An 18159-nucleotide genomic window follows, 5' to 3' on the forward strand; every position below is an offset into this window, starting at 1 on the left:
TTAAAAATAAAACACAAATACCTTCCATGCCTATAAGAAGCAAATTAGATGTTAACTGTCCCCAGTTACGTTTTGCTTGCTGTTTATTAATCCAGTTCCAGTTAAATCCTAGAAAATCCACTACAATTTTTCGACCAACTGTGTCATTCAACGTTTGTTGTAAATATAATCTGTAATCATAGAAAATACTTTTTTTAAACATTTACACATATAATCAAACTTTTGAAAATATACTCCATACTTTTTCCATACATCATGCATATAATTTAATACTGTGTAAAATATCCTTTAGCAAAGATGACACATAAAATAATATAGCTCCGAGAGTCCTAAAACAATTCATTAATTGGAGCATAAATCCAAACATCATTACAAGAGAAAATGTATTTCTTGAGGGGAAAATACCTGCATAGTTAACACAGTTTAATTAAACAGGATTCCAGTCTTTTACCAACTTATGGATCTCAACCAGCACCATAAGAAGTATTGCGAGTTTGTTGTATGTTTCACATTTCAATGCAATTACATGTGGAGTTATAATGTTTACATAATTTTACACAATACTGTTTTTTTTTTGTTCCTCTTTCTTATTAAAAATGTCATACTTTGTTACATCTCCAAGATAAAATGGTTATAATATAACTTTATTACTGTTGTATGCCTGCATAGACACCTTTTTACAATATAAATGAATACATTTCAATGATACCACCTAATGGATACTCAAAAAATGCATAATACCCGAGCTAAAATTTTAATGGCTAATCAAAAAATAAAATTATTATTCAAAATACATCAAAAAAAAGAACACAGGTTAATAAAAAAAAAATGTTCCTTCTTTCAAAATGAGCACCTCAAGCTTAACATCTTTTGTTTCCTTTTTCACCCCCAAAGGCTATTTTATATGATTAAGGAAGCACAATTCTAATGCAAACAATGTAATAAAAAACATTATAAACTGGATATTATGAAAATTCCTCCCTATCTGACACGTATTATCATCTGATACAACCATTCATCCCTTTATTTCCTGTACTCATGGAGTCCATAACAGAAATGTTGGAACTAGAAAGGACTGCTGCAGTGTTAGGAACCAGGCAGGAATAAACTATGATCAAATTCATCACAGAGATCACTTATTCAGACTTTCACAGTAAGTGAATCTACACACAACATTAATTAACCTAAAATGCACATATTTGAATTGTGGTTCAAAATCTGCAGTATTAATAGAAAAACCACTGGAGAAGAAAAAAACGTGCACGTTCCACACAGAACACAGCTGAGCCAAGAATCAACACTGGAGCTATGAAGTAGCCATGCTATGCCTGCACCAGTGCAGCCTCACCTTCATGATTAGTTATGCAAATAAATAAAACAGATTAAGCCCAAAAGGTTTACAAGCATAATTTCTCTTGTCTGCCATTAAAAAAAGTGCACAGACCTAGAATATTAACTACACTTCACCTACACTACAAAAACAAGTTATGTGAAAAAAATATAGTCACTAAACAAGATTAGATATTAAATAAACAAACTAGGGGAAAAAAAGAGCCACAAAATACTGTAGATACTTTTTCTTACTACTCAAGAAAATGTATAAACTATATATAGCAGTTCAACAGTCATGAAGTAACAAGGAAGAAAATGTAGCATTATTTTAGATATTAAAAAAAAAAAAAAAAAAAAAAAAAAAAAACTCTAAAGCTATTTAAATTAGCTCTTATAAAAAAATACCTTTCTCCGTGTCCAGTTTCTTCTGCCCTTTGCATCCTTTCCACAAATTCACAAAACTTCATTTCCAGTCTCCGTGACATTGGAGTAAAGTTTTCAAAATTAGACATTTTTTTTTCATCATAGTACAAGAATTTGTGAGTCTGTGCACAATACACAGAAAAGTCCCCACCTCCGATGTTTTCTTGAAGATAGTCAATATCCCATTTTAGAGCTGGATATACAAGGTTGGTGTCTGTCAAAACAACCGGCTCCTGAAATTGAGTGGAAAAAATATTTAGAAATATAAGCAACAATCTGTAAAAGATCTGGGGCCTCATTTAAAATCGCCGTCCGTAGAATTCAAACTAAAACAAGGTGTACTGACAACACTTGAAATGTGCGTATGCACACAAAAAAAAAAAAAAAGTCTGATGCATAAAACTGTGTAAGTATAGTTCCACATACTCTCCCTTTATAAAACTCAATGAATGCTAATTTTAAAAACACACATGCCTGTGCATACAGCCCTACCCCAACTCCAAAAATTTTGCATATTTGAATATGCAAGTCAATATAAATAGCCACTTCCTTCAGTGTTTGTTAAAAAAATAATAGCAAAAGCACGTGGAAAAAAGAAAAATTGTTTAAGAGAATGTGAAATTTATGTCCTGCTCAGTGAAGTATAAGCAAGGAAAAATGTACTATTGGTGGCTTTAATCTCGAAATCTCCACTTTAATTTCATAGTTTAATTTTGTTATTAAAGTAGAATGTCGTTAACTTCATCTTAAAACTGATGTTTAATTATTTAGAGAGTTTCTCAAAAACCACTGTAACTAAAGTAGCATGTTAAATGCTTCGTATTCTAAGTATTCCCGATCCAGTCGTTAAATCGGTACATGCTACCTAAACAGGCTCGCTCTTATGCTAATAGGAGCACATTGGCAGTATTTGGCACATAGAATACATTACATTCACCGCTCAGAAGAATATCCATTGAATTCAGGAGTTTGTGTCCCTGACCACCAGCTCACAAACCCAATATTTACACATTACTTCAATTAAACCAGTGGGAAACTCATTCATACAGTTAGCCTCTTGGAGCCTCATTACAACTGCCATAAAATGTTCTCTGCATTGAACGGATTGTTTTCGCAATTGCTTTTTAGAGATCTTTTAGCAAGGTGTCCTGGGAATTTACTGGATGTTCTTCTGGAGTAGCTTTCTTTATTCTTTATTTTAGCAGTATTGTCTCTGTCAAACATACCAACCCCCAATTCCTATCCTTCCATTTTCTTTCTCCAGGCAACCAATTGTCACACAATATAAATCTTTGTATTTGCTACTGCTGCGCTAGTGTCCCCACAGGTTTACTATATCATAAAAATGATATCAAGTATACATTGTAGAATTCTAACAGCACACTACTCCAAGAGGATAGCTCTGTAAACGATATACAATTAACTTCAGTGTATTTGATACAGCCCATGTCATGGATGTGAATCTAAAAAAGACCACATAAACAGTAGCACTGCTTTGATGCTGGGTATTGCCAGTTTGCAAGACTGCGCAGAAAAGTGTGTACGCATGGTGTGAGGCTGCCGTGAACATGTGCATGGCTTTATCCAAAGTTTAGTTTTCATACATCTCAAAGTGAGAGTGGAAACCGGTGTACACAACATTTTTATACATGAGGCCCCTGATCAGCATAATCATCTCTCTTGCTCTCAACATTAACATAATAGGAAACTTTCATCATAAATATCCTTCTACTGTCTCCTTATTTCATGTATTAGGATACATATTTGTAAATATAAATATTCTCAGCCCAGTTCAGTCCCAATTAGTATCATGGGGGACCTTAGCCAATCCTGGCTGTATCACACACAAAGCAGTAACTAAATCCTGGAAGGGGCACCAGTTTATCACATGGTCCATTTGCACAAACATCAAACACCCACATGACACCAGTTTAGAATCATTAATTAATGTAACATGTACACAATTGGTATGCGAGACAAAAATGATGCTTGGACAAAAACATATGTTAAGAGGAAGAACATAAAAACACCTCACAGGCAGCAGCCAAATATGGGAATTAAACCTAGGATGCTGGATCCATGAGGCAGCACTAACCACTGCAACATCATCCTGCTCAATATAGGCCAAAAAAAAAAAATCAATATCATCATGTTCAGGACTATATCAACAATCACCTTATAAATCTTTCACTGCTTGGGATTCAGTAAACAGTTCTGCTCTGTGACCCATTCAGTGTTGGAGCCCTTGTTAAATTTACATTGATCAAACATGAATAACCACCCTGTAATATAATGTACTAGTCATTTAGCCCATTACAATAACAACAGGCGCTAGAACAGTAGTGCATAAACATTAGTAGGAACTGTCTATATTAAATGGCAAGGGACTTTGACCTTATTCTTTTTGTTGGTCGAATTTTTCTTTCAGCCTTTCTTTTGTTGCTGTTTACTTGCTGAGCTGACCGTTCTTCGTGGGCTGCCGCCGTGTATTGTGTGTCTAATTTTCTGTGACAGTAATACTGTCTTGTAAGGCTCTATTCAATAAGGGCGCGCACAAAAAGGCGACCTCAATTGAGCGCAGCGAATACAGGCGTTCGTAGATAATTTAGTTCAAATGGCTCTGGAATATGTGAAGAGCAACAAAGGTGCAGATCTTTATTTACATGCGCCTTTATTCGCTGCGCCCAATTGAGGTCGCCCTTTTAAGGCTCGCCTTTTTGTGCGCGCCCTTATTGAAGGATGCCTGTGCGCGCCCTTATTGAAGGATACCGTCTTGTACGTCCGCTGGCTTGTACGTCCGTAATATACCTTTAATTTTCTCTGGCGGTAATACAGGCGTGCGCGTCGGTAATATGCCTTTAATCTCCTCTGACAGTAATATTGGCTTGTATGTGGCTCTAATATGCGTCACTGTATTGTGTACCTTTAATTTCCTCTCGCAGTAATACTGGTTTGTATTTCCGTAAAAAGCCTCTAACTTTCTCTGACAGTAATATCGCGCATCGCACTGTGCCCCGCGCACTTCATCAGAAGACACCCACACACGGACACCTGGACGCACATAGGGATTTTATATATATTATATATATATTAGATAACCCGCAGAGCAACTTTATAAAAATAATTTTAGGAGCAGGTTCTTATTTCACAACAGTGATCTATTTCAACTAAGCTGTGGTAAATGTGGTCGATGGTAGACTTCTTAGGCATGCTGTGCTATCATGGTGTGCAAATGCAAATATCGGCATCAACTCAGTTGATTGAGCTGCACTGTGGGACATCCTGAGACTTCACAGGATCTCCCCAAAGTTGCTGGATATGATGGATGGCCTGTACACTGGTACTGCGAGTGCTGTGCAGAGTGAAGGCAGAACTTCTGCATATTTCCAAGTCGATTCTGGGGTTTGGCAGGGGTGCGTTCTTGCTCCTACTCTGTTCAGTGTTTGCATGTTGGGCAGGGTCATGGGGTCCAGCAGCTGTGGGGTATCTGTTGGTGAAGAGAGATTCACTGATCTCGACTTTGTCAATGATGCTGTGATGCTCGCGGAGTCAATGGAGGCACTGATCGGGGCTCTCAGGAGACTGAGTGAGAAGTCTCAGTGTCTGGGCTTGTTAGTGTCCAAGATAAAAACCCAGGTCCATGCCTTTAATGACCTCTTGGGTGCATCCATCAGCAGTGTGCCTGTCTGCAGAGACAGTCGACCTTTGAGAGGTTTACTTCCCTTCGCAGTGACATTTGTGTCTCTGGTGACTCTTCCTATGAAGTCAGTAGATGGACTGGAGCTGCATGGGGGGATCATGAGGTCGCTGGAAAGGTGTGTGTGTGGCGCTCCCAATGTCTTTGCAAAAGGACGAAGGTCCAGATCTTCAGAGCCCTGGTGCTTCCTGTTTTGAAATATGGTTGCGAGACATGGACGCTATCCAGTGACCTGAGACAAGACCGGTCCTTTGGTACTGTGTCTCTTTGGAGAATCCTTGGGTACCGCTGGTTTGACTGTGTCGATTGAGCAGTTGCTCATGGAGTCCCAAGTGAGGCACATTATCTGCATTGTGAGGGAACGACGGTTACGGCTCACTACGGCCATGTGGTGCATTTCCCCGAGGGTGATTCGGCTCGCAGCATCCTCATTGTTGAGGAACTGAGTGGCTGGACCAGGCCAAAGGGCTGCCCACATAACACCTCTCTGCGGCAGATAGATGGCAATTTTTGAGAGGCTGGACTGGACTGGACCATGTGTTTGCCTGGGGGAGCCGTTCTGTTGTGTGGAGGGTGCAGGAACGAGCTGTACCCTGCTGCTTCACCCAACCTGACCTGCGGTAAATAAAGGTTTTCACTAATTAACTCTGAATATAACAAAACAAATGTAATCAGCAATGTGAGAATATACAAAAATATGAAATACAAAAGTACAAATAATAAATCCTCCCGGCTTAAAATGCCAAATGAGGCAACATTCATGTGCCTGAAGTCTTAAAGAATGTTTATACTATCGTCATTTTTTTATAAATTTACATTAATACATGCGAGTAGATAGATAGATAGTATACACTAGACTTGGGTTTATTTTGTAAAGCTGATTATGAATACTGACATTTTGCAAGGCATCATATACAGTAAACACTGATGGGTAGATTTATTATTTATTTTAAAAATATACAGCACCAGTGCCTAACAATTATTAAAGAGCAGAGTTAAGTACTCCCAATCCTGAAAATTTGGTAAAGTTTCACACTTTGCAGTCATAGAATAGGAAGAATGTTCAGAAAAGTTCAGAACTACTGGTTTGCACAGTCTACTAGGAATTGCTGCCCAAGTATTGTACAGCTGGAGACACTGACAGAGAAAGGAGAATTGTGGTAAGACTGATAAACTAAATATGTATTTATGCCTCAAACAATTCCTGACTGGCCAACACTTTAGTGATATGCTTAACAGAGAACATCACAAAGCCATTTACTTAACATCATCAACTCCTAATCTCAGATGGTAGTATAAAATGATTAGCAAGATTCTTTAGACGAAACCAAGACGGTACAAAGTATAGGCAGTCCCCGGGTTACGTACAAGATAGGGACTGTAGGTTTGTTCTTAAGCTGAATTTGTATGCAAGTTGGTACATGTACGTTATTTTAATAAATGCTATTGTTGACCGACTGTAACCAAGTGCTCTGCCAAAGAATAATGGAGTTTCACCTCTCTCTGACCTTTTTATTATTTCTACTTTATTTTCCATGGTGATTTTTTTTCTCTTCTTTACTGTATCACCAGCACTTACATCAGATTTGTGTTTCAGAGACATTTTTGAAGGGTGAAGACAAAAGGTTAAGATGAGCTCTTCTGCACAGCACTGTACATGCTATCACAGCAGGAAGGCACCCATCATCAGCACGTCTGATGTACTGACTAGAGACAACTTCCTGCTATGTAATGAATGGGGACAGCGAGGGGCGATTCACCACCCGCCACCACACAGTCACCTCCACTACAGTATGCTGCCTGCAGTGTCCGCCCACCGAGAACGAACAGGGTGCGGCCAAAGGCGGGTAGTGAATTGCCTAGCACCGCCCCCAAGCAACAGGCAGCCACCCGAGGCACACTACAATGCTGCCCCCCACCATCCCATTCACCCTCAATGACCTCCCTTCAGCCACAACCGGATCACCGCTTGCAGCATCACCAGCCGCCCACCGAGAACAAATGGGGCAGCGGTGTGTGGTGGGCGGGCAATGAAACGCCCCTCCTCCGCCCAATCCTGCCTCCGTCCAGTCCAGTCAGGAGCAGTAGCTGCGGCGGCATGGTGGGTGGGCAGCGAACCGCCCCATGAAGCCTCCGTCCTGCACACGAGCGGTAGCCGCCCGAATAACACTACACTGCATGAGCAGCGAAATCGCCCCCCTCCAGCCACCGCTTGCAGCGTCCCCAGGTTGAAGATGATGGCGCGGCAGTTGCCGAGGCACCTGCGTTGCGTCCCCCAGACAGATGAAGGAGCAGCTGCGGCCCAGTTCGTAAGTCGTAATGTCCGTAACTTGGGGACTACCTGTATTGGAGAGTCTACGCACAGAAAGCAAGCTGTCTGTCCCATAGTTACTCAGAGTATTTGGCATCTGTATAATGCCTGATCTGAACCACTCTAAACAAGTTAATTGTCTTGGTAAAGAAACTCTGTTATTCTCCCTGTTTTGTGTGCATGCTGGTTAACAAAAATGTTTAATAATAAATAAATAAAATAAATAAATAAAAATCCTCCAGGTCAAATTAGAGTGGAGATGAACATAAGTGAATTAAATTACACACTGTGAAGGCTACTTTTCCTCCTACTGACAAGTAAAGCACTTTTTCGCTCATCTTGCATACCAACTGAGCTACTGCAGGAACCTGACGAAAAACCCATCTGACCAAACAGGATTTACCAAGGCTTAGTCTGATGAAGCAACACATTACTTTATAAATATGTCAGTGCTCCAATAAAGAATGCATACTGTAACAAAAACATTTTTTAAGTTGATTATATTAGAAGACATATCTAGGCAGATGTTAAGAATTTAATTAACAAAATTACAGGCTATTTTATCTACCTAAGCTCACCAATTTCCTTTCAGCTAAGATGTACAAAACAATACTGAAATTGGAAGGTACCAGAAATGTTACTTTTGGCTAAAGATTAGCTATTTATACACGGTTTTGAAAAAGCATTTTTGAGACTGAATGCTTTTGGGTCTTTGAGCAAAATAGATAATTAGATAAACAGCACCTGAATGAACAAATAATACATTTTTTTTTATTTAACCTTCTTTCGGCTCCTCCCGTTAGGGGTTGCCACAGCGGATCATCTTCTTTCATATCTTTCTGTTCTCTGCATCTTGTTCTGTTACACCCATCACCTGCATGTCTTCGCTCACCACATCCATAAACCTTCTCTTAGGCCTTTCTCTTGCCTGGCAGCTCTATCTTTAACATCCTTTTCCCAATATACCCAGCATCTCTCCTCTGCACATGTCCAAACCAACGCAATCTCGCCTCTATGACTTTGTCTCCCAACTGTCCAACTTGAGCTGACCCTCTAATGTACATCCAATACCAATTTATCCAGTAAGGTTTGAAAAATATATATCCGATTGATCCCTTAAAATTAAAAAAGGGGACAATTCAAGTTTGCTAATTGAACACAGACAGTTTTGATTGCCGCTTAATATAAACTTCACTTTTTTGACCCTTGCCAGTCAAGTTGCCAACAGGAAGGTTTAATAAGCATATAATGCCACTTTTTAAACGAAATTCCGAATAGACCAGGGAGAAAAAAAAAAACAAAAAAAAAACTGTTGATACCATACAAGATGTACCAATCTGGAAAAAGATAGAAAAAACACATTTTTAACTCTCCAATTAATCTCCAAATGGACGATGCTTTGAACAGTACTGAAAGTGTTCTGGAGGGCACTGCCAAAATAATTGTGAAAGAAAGAAAGAAAGGATTTAACTTTCAGTAAATCGGGTAGATACTAATCAAAAACTGGCATCACTGGAAAGTAACAAGGCAGGGAACTATTGCTAACCAAAAACATCATAAAATGTCCATCTTCCACTGACCAGGGAACACTTGCATAATCCCAATACCTTGTGGGAGAAAATTTTATGAGTAGAGGAGACAAGAGTGTATCTTTTTGTATAAATTTGGTCTTTTTGTATGACTTTATGTCTGGCATAAAGTGAACATGGAACTCCATAGTACAAGCACACATCAACAGTTCAAATGTTGTGCTAATTTGATGGTGTGGGACACTTTGTATCAAGACAACACAACATACAAAAGCAAATTTACATTTAAGAAGGAATTATAAAAAAAAACAAAAAAAAAAAATCATAATTTTGGACTAGCCTAGTCAAAGCCTAGACCTATACATAATAGTGATGCTGTGGCAAGACCTGAAAAATAAGCACTTCATGCCCAACAATATGGAGGATTATTCCTGCCACTTCAAATAAAAAAAAATGTTATTTCGCAAACATTGATGGAGAGATAAACACATGTGTAAATTGCAATCAAGTGACAACAAATGAACAAAAATGTATAGGTATACATTTCATTTTAATCATGTTAAAGTTTAGTACAGAAGTTTGAACACTGGCATGGTGATAGCGCAGAGCTACTGTAGCATTCCTGCTACAATGTGCCAGGGTCTGCATCAAATTTGCATGTTCTCACCTTGAAATTCTAGATTAATCAGTATTACGGAGTCTGTTTAACTCCATTTAATTATTTTCTTTAACGCTGAATATTGAAAATGTGTCAGTATTATTTCTCAATTAAGAAATTATCTTTAGTCCGTTGGGTCCTGTGAAGTAAATAACATCCACACCCTCACCCCCCCTCCAATCCAAGCCACTCAAGAATAGAGGTCTGAACATTAGCTGCTGTGCCACCAGATCACATTGTTTCAAAATACTTGCAAATAACTGGATTAAAACTAAACTTTATTTATAGGTCCCCGACACTTGATCACACACTGCACATATAGAAAAGTATATTTTTAAAGTCAAAGATTTGCAAATATTCAAAGGGAATCATGAGCATATATGATAAGCATCATATCTCAGTGCATTTTAGTATATTAAGTGTTTAATCACAAAAAGGTCTATGCCTGTATATTTTTCATTTTTCTTAGCAAACTAGAAATCAGCAATATTTCATAAGTCAAGTTCAGGTATGCAGAGAGGGGTTGACAGGCAACACCTCCCAAAGTTAAGAGGTGAACCTGGGCGAAGGAAAATAATGGTGGCAAGTACTGGACGGGAGGGGAGAGGGCCTGTCAAGTTGGCATGATGGATAAAATAGAGTGCTACACTTTTTAGGTTGGGAAATACCGGTTGAGCGAATTAGAGGCAGAACCAAGGCAATGGAATGTTTGGAGTCAGATGATGGTGACAAATGAGCGAAATGAGGTAAGCTCTTGAGAAGAACTGAATGTGCATTGCACAATAAAACTTGATTCTGCTGCCTATCCTGAGGCTCTGAGTGCCTTCTTTGGGCATGGTCACCAAGTAATCTGTTGAAGTGGAGATGGACACCCTTAGCATGCTCTGGCTGTCTAGAGACAGCTATTGACGGAGAAGTTAAGCAAATGTGTAGTATATAATCAAGCAACAAGGACTGAAACAAAGTCAGATATGCATTCAGTCCAGCATGAGTTGAGGGGTAAATTTAATCTGCCCAGTTTAGGGTCAGGGAGAACCAGTGATTATCACAACAGCACTAGGTTTAAGGCAAGGACCAAATGTGGTGGACAGTATTTATAGGCTGCAAAGGATTGCCATAAAGTATCTAATTTTAATCCAGTTACTTGCAAACAGATATTCTGAAACAATATGATCTGGTGGTGCAGCAGCTATTGTTCAGACCTTCACTGTTAGGGGCTAAGGTTCGGGGTGGAAAAAGTGAATGGACATTGTCTACCTCTCAAGCACATGAAGGACTAAACGTAATTTGATAATTGAGAAGTATTACTAACTTATTTCCAGTATTCCGCGTTTAAACAGGTAATCATTTGCAGTAAAGCACACTTACCAATACTGATCAATCCCAAAATTCATGCATACCCTATGCAGACCATCGCGCTGTGAGACAGGAATGCTAGCTCTATTACTTTGCCTATAGTATGTTAAAATGCCTGCACTAAACTTTAATACGATTAAAACTAACTATATGAAAACAGCTTTTGTTCAGATCTTGTAACTTGATTGCAAACCACACGTGTACAATAACAGCAGCAACAGGCAATAATTCAGCAAAATAACACCATAGTTATGGATTAATAACGTGATGCTATTGCGAGATAGGGAATTTTGTTCTTTTTTGAGTGGTGGAAATAGGTGTCTGTGCAACAGCCTACCATATTTCTAAATATGAACAGTTCTGTAGGGAAGAACAGGCCAAAATTCTTTTGTAATGATGTGCCTCGCAGTAAGTAGATCATGGGTTCACGTTCCGGGTTCTCCCTGTATGGAGAGCGCTTTGAGTAGTGAGAAAAGCGTTATATAAATGTTAAGAATTATTATAAAGATGTTGCAACCTGTAACTGCTTGGAAGGGGGTATTTACTTTTTCTTACAGTGCCAGTTGGTGCTGGAATCCTTCATGATTTGTAATCTGGCTCAAGTCCTCAAAACAGTGTCAAAAATTAGCATTAAGGAAATCTGCACGAATGCAAATACTTCTTTAAAGCACTCAATGTACAGAGACTGTACATATTTATACTTTTATTGGAAAGGTACAGTATGCTTTCCGAAATCTGTTTTAATATTAGAGTTTATAGTGGTAGGGTTTATACACAGCTCAATTAGGTGCATCAACTATTTAATTACACTATCGACTGTTACTAAAAGCTTAATTCTGTCGTCAGAGACACAAGGTACTGTAGTACAGAGTGAAAGCACTGGCAAATAAACGGGATGGATTTTGGGCCACGGATCGGGGCAAACTGTGGACAGTCAGCTAACACATCAACATTTTGGATATAAGATGCACACTCCTATATGCATTTCCGACCACTTAAATAAATAAACCCAATCTTTAAAAGTAATTAGAAAATTGCCCAAAGACAAATGTTAGGCGATATACAAAAGCAAGTGTACATTTCCGATATTATAATAAATAACATTCTAAATGACAAAAAGCAGTTATTTAGCTGTATATCAGAATATTTTTCAATTAATAACTTTGAACTCTCTCCCAACCTCTTTCTTCTATAACAAAATAACGCTATTCATCTATGACCCCTTTATGTCCAAACAATTGCACAAGATGCTCTCGCAGGAGTAGGACGACAAGTACGCATGCGCAATCTGCAGTCAACGCTACGTGACTGTACCAGCGTACATCACAGTTGGCACGTGCGCCAGATCCCCGCTCTCAGCTCTCTTACCGAGACTAATGTTGATACTGATTAGGCGGAAGGGTGATGTGTGTATGCCCAGCCAACAGTATGCTTATAAACGACTCAACTTCCACTTTATGGACGGAAATTCGGAATGTATCACCAGCCGAAAGGAATTGCACAACGTGAGGCAGGTTTCGCTATGCATGCAAATACTGTTTACCAGTTGGATATCATTTCTGAGAGCAAAACAAAAGCCACTAATTTCGTAATCTTTATTAATATAAATTAATCACTAGTATTTTTCAATAGAATTTAAAACTAAATCAACTATAAAATTCATGTACCATTTCCATTATAAAAAAAGTCATACCAAAATCAGACTGAAGTCAATTTTACGTTGCTAAATAAAATGTTAGGTTAAACCCTTACAGGTTAACCCCTCAATTATTCTTGAATTATGAATAAAGGCCATGAGATGAAACGACGCGTTTATACCGTCACATTAATACATTAAATTATATACATTTGTTGACTCTTAAGTAACTGCTCACACTGAAAACAATTATCGGGTACAGGTTACAGAAAATGTGTATGCGAAACGAGGAAAAAAAAAAAAAAACTTAAAAAGATATAAATAACGCATAATGCGGTGTCATCTTGGATCGAGAGTGAAACCAGTAGATTGATAATATCAAACAAAACGTTTAATTTAAAAGAGTTACGTTTTGTCTGTATTTGTACGAAAATAATTATAGGTACAACAGGAAATTAACGAATTCCAAAATGTCAACCGAGTTTTTAGCCCTTTTACCCCTTATCTGTCACCGTGGGTATCAGCAAATTCATTTTAAGAGTTAAATGCAAGCAGTTTAATCTTAAGTGGGCATTTTATGCAGGATACAACAAAAACACATTCTACAAAAAGAATCCGTGCTTATCCAAGCACAACCGTTTTAAGGGACATTTTAAAATCGATAAAGTTCAAATGTGAACAAGATAATCAGAAGAAATGCGGTCAATACTCGCTTTTTCATAAAAAAAACTTGCTAAAATATTTTCTTCAGTTGAAAAAATACTACATGTATTTAATATGAATGTAGTTTATCTGCTTTCTGTACTGTATGTTAAGATGTATGCTATATAGATAATACAGCATTCTGCATTAATAAATTTTGTCTTAGCTTTGTTGAAAGCAGTCTCACGAAAAATAAATGTAAATTGTTAAAGTTTCAAAATGTCATTTTTAGTAGACATCCTGCATTCTCAGAAGATATCTTAAATTCATAAGAAAAATTTGTAAAGACTGGTTTTGAATAATGTTTACACAGTGAAATTTATTTTTTCAAGATATGTGTAACTCATAATTAAATCATGTTTTAAGACTTTCTCCACTCATTGCACCCACATTAAGTTCTTTAATGGTCTTTAAATCACATGTCAGACCTTTGCGTATACTTTCTCAATTTTTTTTTCTTTTTTGTTCGTAATATACCAGCTTCTCCACCAAGTCTTCAAGGCCATTCAGAATTACCGACCTATAATGTCCTGAATTGTGTGCCATTTTCCAAACACACTCTTTTTTCTCTTTGCCTATGCAAGCAATTCCCAGAATTTACTGAATATCATTAAATGTGTCAGTCCCTAAAAAAAATGTTGCCTAACCAAAAAAGTTGAGCTCTCACCATTATATGTAATACATTAATTTCATTCATCACAATATCATTTGCATATAACACTTTTATGGGAGCGGGTTCAAAGATAGCCATTGTGGCACTAGAGGTTGAGGGTATAAGGTACCAAGTAAAACTAAATTATAACACCAGAATTTAACAGTAAAAGCACTATAATGTAATTTGTTATTGAACCACTTCTTGTAAAACTAGGGTGCTTAGTTATGATCACAGTGGCCCTCCATTTTTAGCCCAAACATTTTCTTCTCTTAATTGGATTCCTGTCTCAGTTAAATATGCTGTTTTTTTACAAGCTCATACCTTCACTTTAACAAAAAATAAATAATTAATTAAGATATTCTTGTTAAATTCCTATTATGTGAGTAAACCCTTTGGAGTTTTTATTTGTTGTAGTAGTTGGAAGCACTAATGGTAGAATTATAAAGTGTACAGAGTACAGGAAAATTCTTACTTGAAAGTGTATTGGCACAGTAATTGTATAAAGAAAGAACAAACAGCATGTAGAAGAAGAATTGGCTAGACAGAAAGCCTAAAGCCACTATGGCCATCAACGGCTGAACACCTTCTGTAACTCTGAGACTATGCACTTAAGAATTTCCAGTTAATTATCCAGCAGTAGGATAATTAGTCGTAAGTCTGGGCCTCAAGTACCCATGTGGCTACAGGCATTCTTTTGAATCAATTTAATTGCCAAAAGGAAATTCCTGCTGGTAATGCCTACAAAGGTTAATTCAATACTTAAATGTACTTTATCTGACTGAACATTTTGTATTATTTGGTTTTCATAGCAATTATTTTAATAGATTTATTCTGCAAATATAAATATTCACATTTTCCTAAGCTGCACAACCTTTGGACATAATTATAAAAATAACAAGCAACTAATATTTATATTAGTTTTTAAATTTAAATACTGTATATCAAAAGTAATAGTGTTGTAGGTATCAGCTACTGCACTTAAAGAATGTCCTATGCAGTTTTCTAATGACATGAATGAAACTAACAGTAGTGTTTCATTTTTCTGCAAGCTAAACATCTGTATGGTAGTATATGTAAGGTAACAATCACAATTACAGCCATTTTAATCTATTTAGGGTGTAGGACAACAGTATCAGTGCTGCAAATATAACTTACTTTGATACAATCTATTAGATACCATGTCACTTGTCAAAATGTAGCAAAGAAAAACAGCCAGATATCTATTTTCTGCATCAACTTAAATACAATTAGGATCACTGAAAAAAATGTTTAACTAAAAATTGTTTGTATAGTACCTTTCTTTCACAAGTATTCCAAATATAATTGAAAGAGGAGTCTTTAAAACAAGGTAAAAAATACAGAATGTTATACAGCAGATTATATATACAGTAGTGCCAGAAAACAAGTCTTTATTCTGGGATGATAAACAGCAAATTGTAACATATCTGTAAATGAGTTGTTGAAGGAAGGCTGATCTCTACTGTATGTGATGGTAGCACATTAAGAGCTTTTCTGACTGGTTTTCATCAATCAGCCCAAGTCTCTGTCAAGTGGTTTCTTTCCCTCCTAGATTACTCATCTGCTCCATATCAGTTTCAGTTTCATGTATGCCAAACTTTTCATTCTACAATTAAATGTTGTAAATGATTCGGTTGGTTCATTGTAAGTGTATAATAGAACGTGAAAGTAAAACTAGCTGTAGTTAAAACAGTATTCTGCCAGGTAATTGAATTAAACAATGTATTAGGAAATGTGTACAGTAACTAAAAGCTCTATGCAAAATAAAGACCAACTTGTGGAGTACACAGTAAGTAAACAAGATAAAAAGAAAATAAATAAGAGAAAAGACATGTTTGGTTTAAATTCCAAACTTAAGTCACTGGCTGTGTGAAGCATACACATAAAGCTACCCACCTTAACAGAATTTCTGACTATTGCTGTTTATAATGTAGAAAATGTTTCTTTACAAAAATCTGACTAGTTTTGTTAATTGTAAAATTCAAATGAAATTCTAGTTTCTGATGCACTTGTTCTCATAAGATAAAAATATTTCACAAAGACCCACATACAACTACATAATCCTCTTTCAAGGTAACTGCACAAGGTAGTAAAAACAAAATAAGCTTGAAGATTGAATAAGTTAATAGTAACATGTATTACATCATTTCTGGAGACTTGGTCATCCTAGGTTTTCTGTGCAGGATTGTACAAGAAGAATAGCTTACAGAACGAGTGTCTCCTCTCCATTTCAAAATGCCCAAGCAATGAACAACTCACTGTGCTTTTTAAATTTAGAAATTAAATAGTTTCCTAAAGACAGTGTACCACTGACTAACTATATAACATGTGGCAGGTCAAAACCTGACCTTGGAACAGAAAATCTTGTTTCTTATTCCATTCTTCATGCTTTCAGGTTGAGCTTGCTGTTACTGTCCTTGCAGTTCCTTTCAGTTTTACATAAACCCAGGACGTAACAATACTGTTTTTAATATCACGGTTGGATTTTAATATAAAATAAATAAAAATAAGACAAGGAACTACAGTAGTATTACTGGAACCTATTGACATGCCACTGCCACCTTTACATTGTAAGAGAATGGCACATTGCCAAAAATATTACATACTTGCAAAACTATGCTAACATTTTAAAATTAAACTGTAGCCCACATACTTTAAAAAGTTCAGTTACAAATTGTAAAAATCATTCTTGACGACACCAAGGGAAATCAAGGAGATGTGCGATTAACAGAGAAGACAGGAAGCACTTATTCACAGAGATGGTAAAGGGAATCTGGAATAAAGTAGTTTTCTATATCTGCAAAAACACTGACAAAATTTTTTAATGTAGAATGGTTTAAAAAATAACAGTCTAATACACACTTAATTTTTCTTCTACATTTCTAGCAACAATCGTCTTACATCTTCAAAGATTCAGAGTTTAAGGACAGAAGAATACAATTAATACAAAATTTCAGGCTTTGAAATCTAGCTTGCATTGTCAATAACAGAAAAAAATGTTGGGTAGACCATATACAGAAATAATACAGCTAGACAGAATTTAAGAATTCATTATTAAGTCAAGAAAACTATGTAGAATTCTATAAAAATATTACTTATTTCAGATTAAAAACACCTTTATTTAATCAACACAGACTAGTGTATTTGCCACATATATTCTCTAAAAACACAAATAAATGCATCACCAGTGTTTCTGCAAAAGTCCTCTGCCAAGATCTAAAAGATACACTTGAGAGAATATGGATTTGTGCAACACAGTGATGGACTGTGTGCCCCTTGCTTAAATTAAGGAGGTATAGAAATTAAATGATTACAAGTAAAGGTCAATTGTATACACTTTATTAATTTTAGTTACTCATGGAATTTGAGTGCAGAGAACCATGACACCAACAAAAAGGAAAGAAGGAAGAACCATCCTTGTACATAATGCCAGTTATGAAACAAAGGACCAAAATGAGAAAACTAAAACAACTTAACAGTCTGTAATCAACACCTAATGAAAAATAAGAGTATGACTCTTATTGATAAAAGGTTTATATCTGTTTTAAAGAAGAGGTACATGACAAGAGATGCTGAGTAAAATCGTGCTAAAAACAATAAAATTGACACTTAGCAGTTTTGTATTTTACAATAACAAATCTGATTAAGGATCTAGCAGTCATTGACAAAAAAGTGAATTTAGTAAAAAAAAAAAAAATATATATATATATATATATATATATATATATATATATATATATATATATATATATACATATAAACGAGAAGTAAAAAAAAATGATATTAAATATTGCTCTTTATTAAGCTTCTGAAGATTTTTCTAGAGGCAGACAAACTTTGTT

General features: G+C 36.5%; 1 protein-coding gene across 1 annotated transcript in view; it reads right to left on the minus strand.

The window, feature by feature from the left end:
• Positions 1-18159, minus strand: part of hif1an (hypoxia inducible factor 1 subunit alpha inhibitor) — a 35728-nt gene that overhangs the window by 15574 nt on the left and 1995 nt on the right. Inside the window, exons 2-3 of the mRNA XM_028795494.2 lie at positions 1738-1988; positions 22-170 (exon numbers count right to left, since the gene is read on the minus strand). Coding sequence (XP_028651327.1) covers positions 22-170; positions 1738-1988 — 400 coding nt within the window. The remainder of the gene's footprint in view (positions 1-21; positions 171-1737; positions 1989-18159) is intronic.

This window comes from Erpetoichthys calabaricus, chromosome 2, assembly GCF_900747795.2.
Source record: "Erpetoichthys calabaricus chromosome 2, fErpCal1.3, whole genome shotgun sequence".
NCBI lineage: Eukaryota > Metazoa > Chordata > Cladistia > Polypteriformes > Polypteridae > Erpetoichthys > Erpetoichthys calabaricus.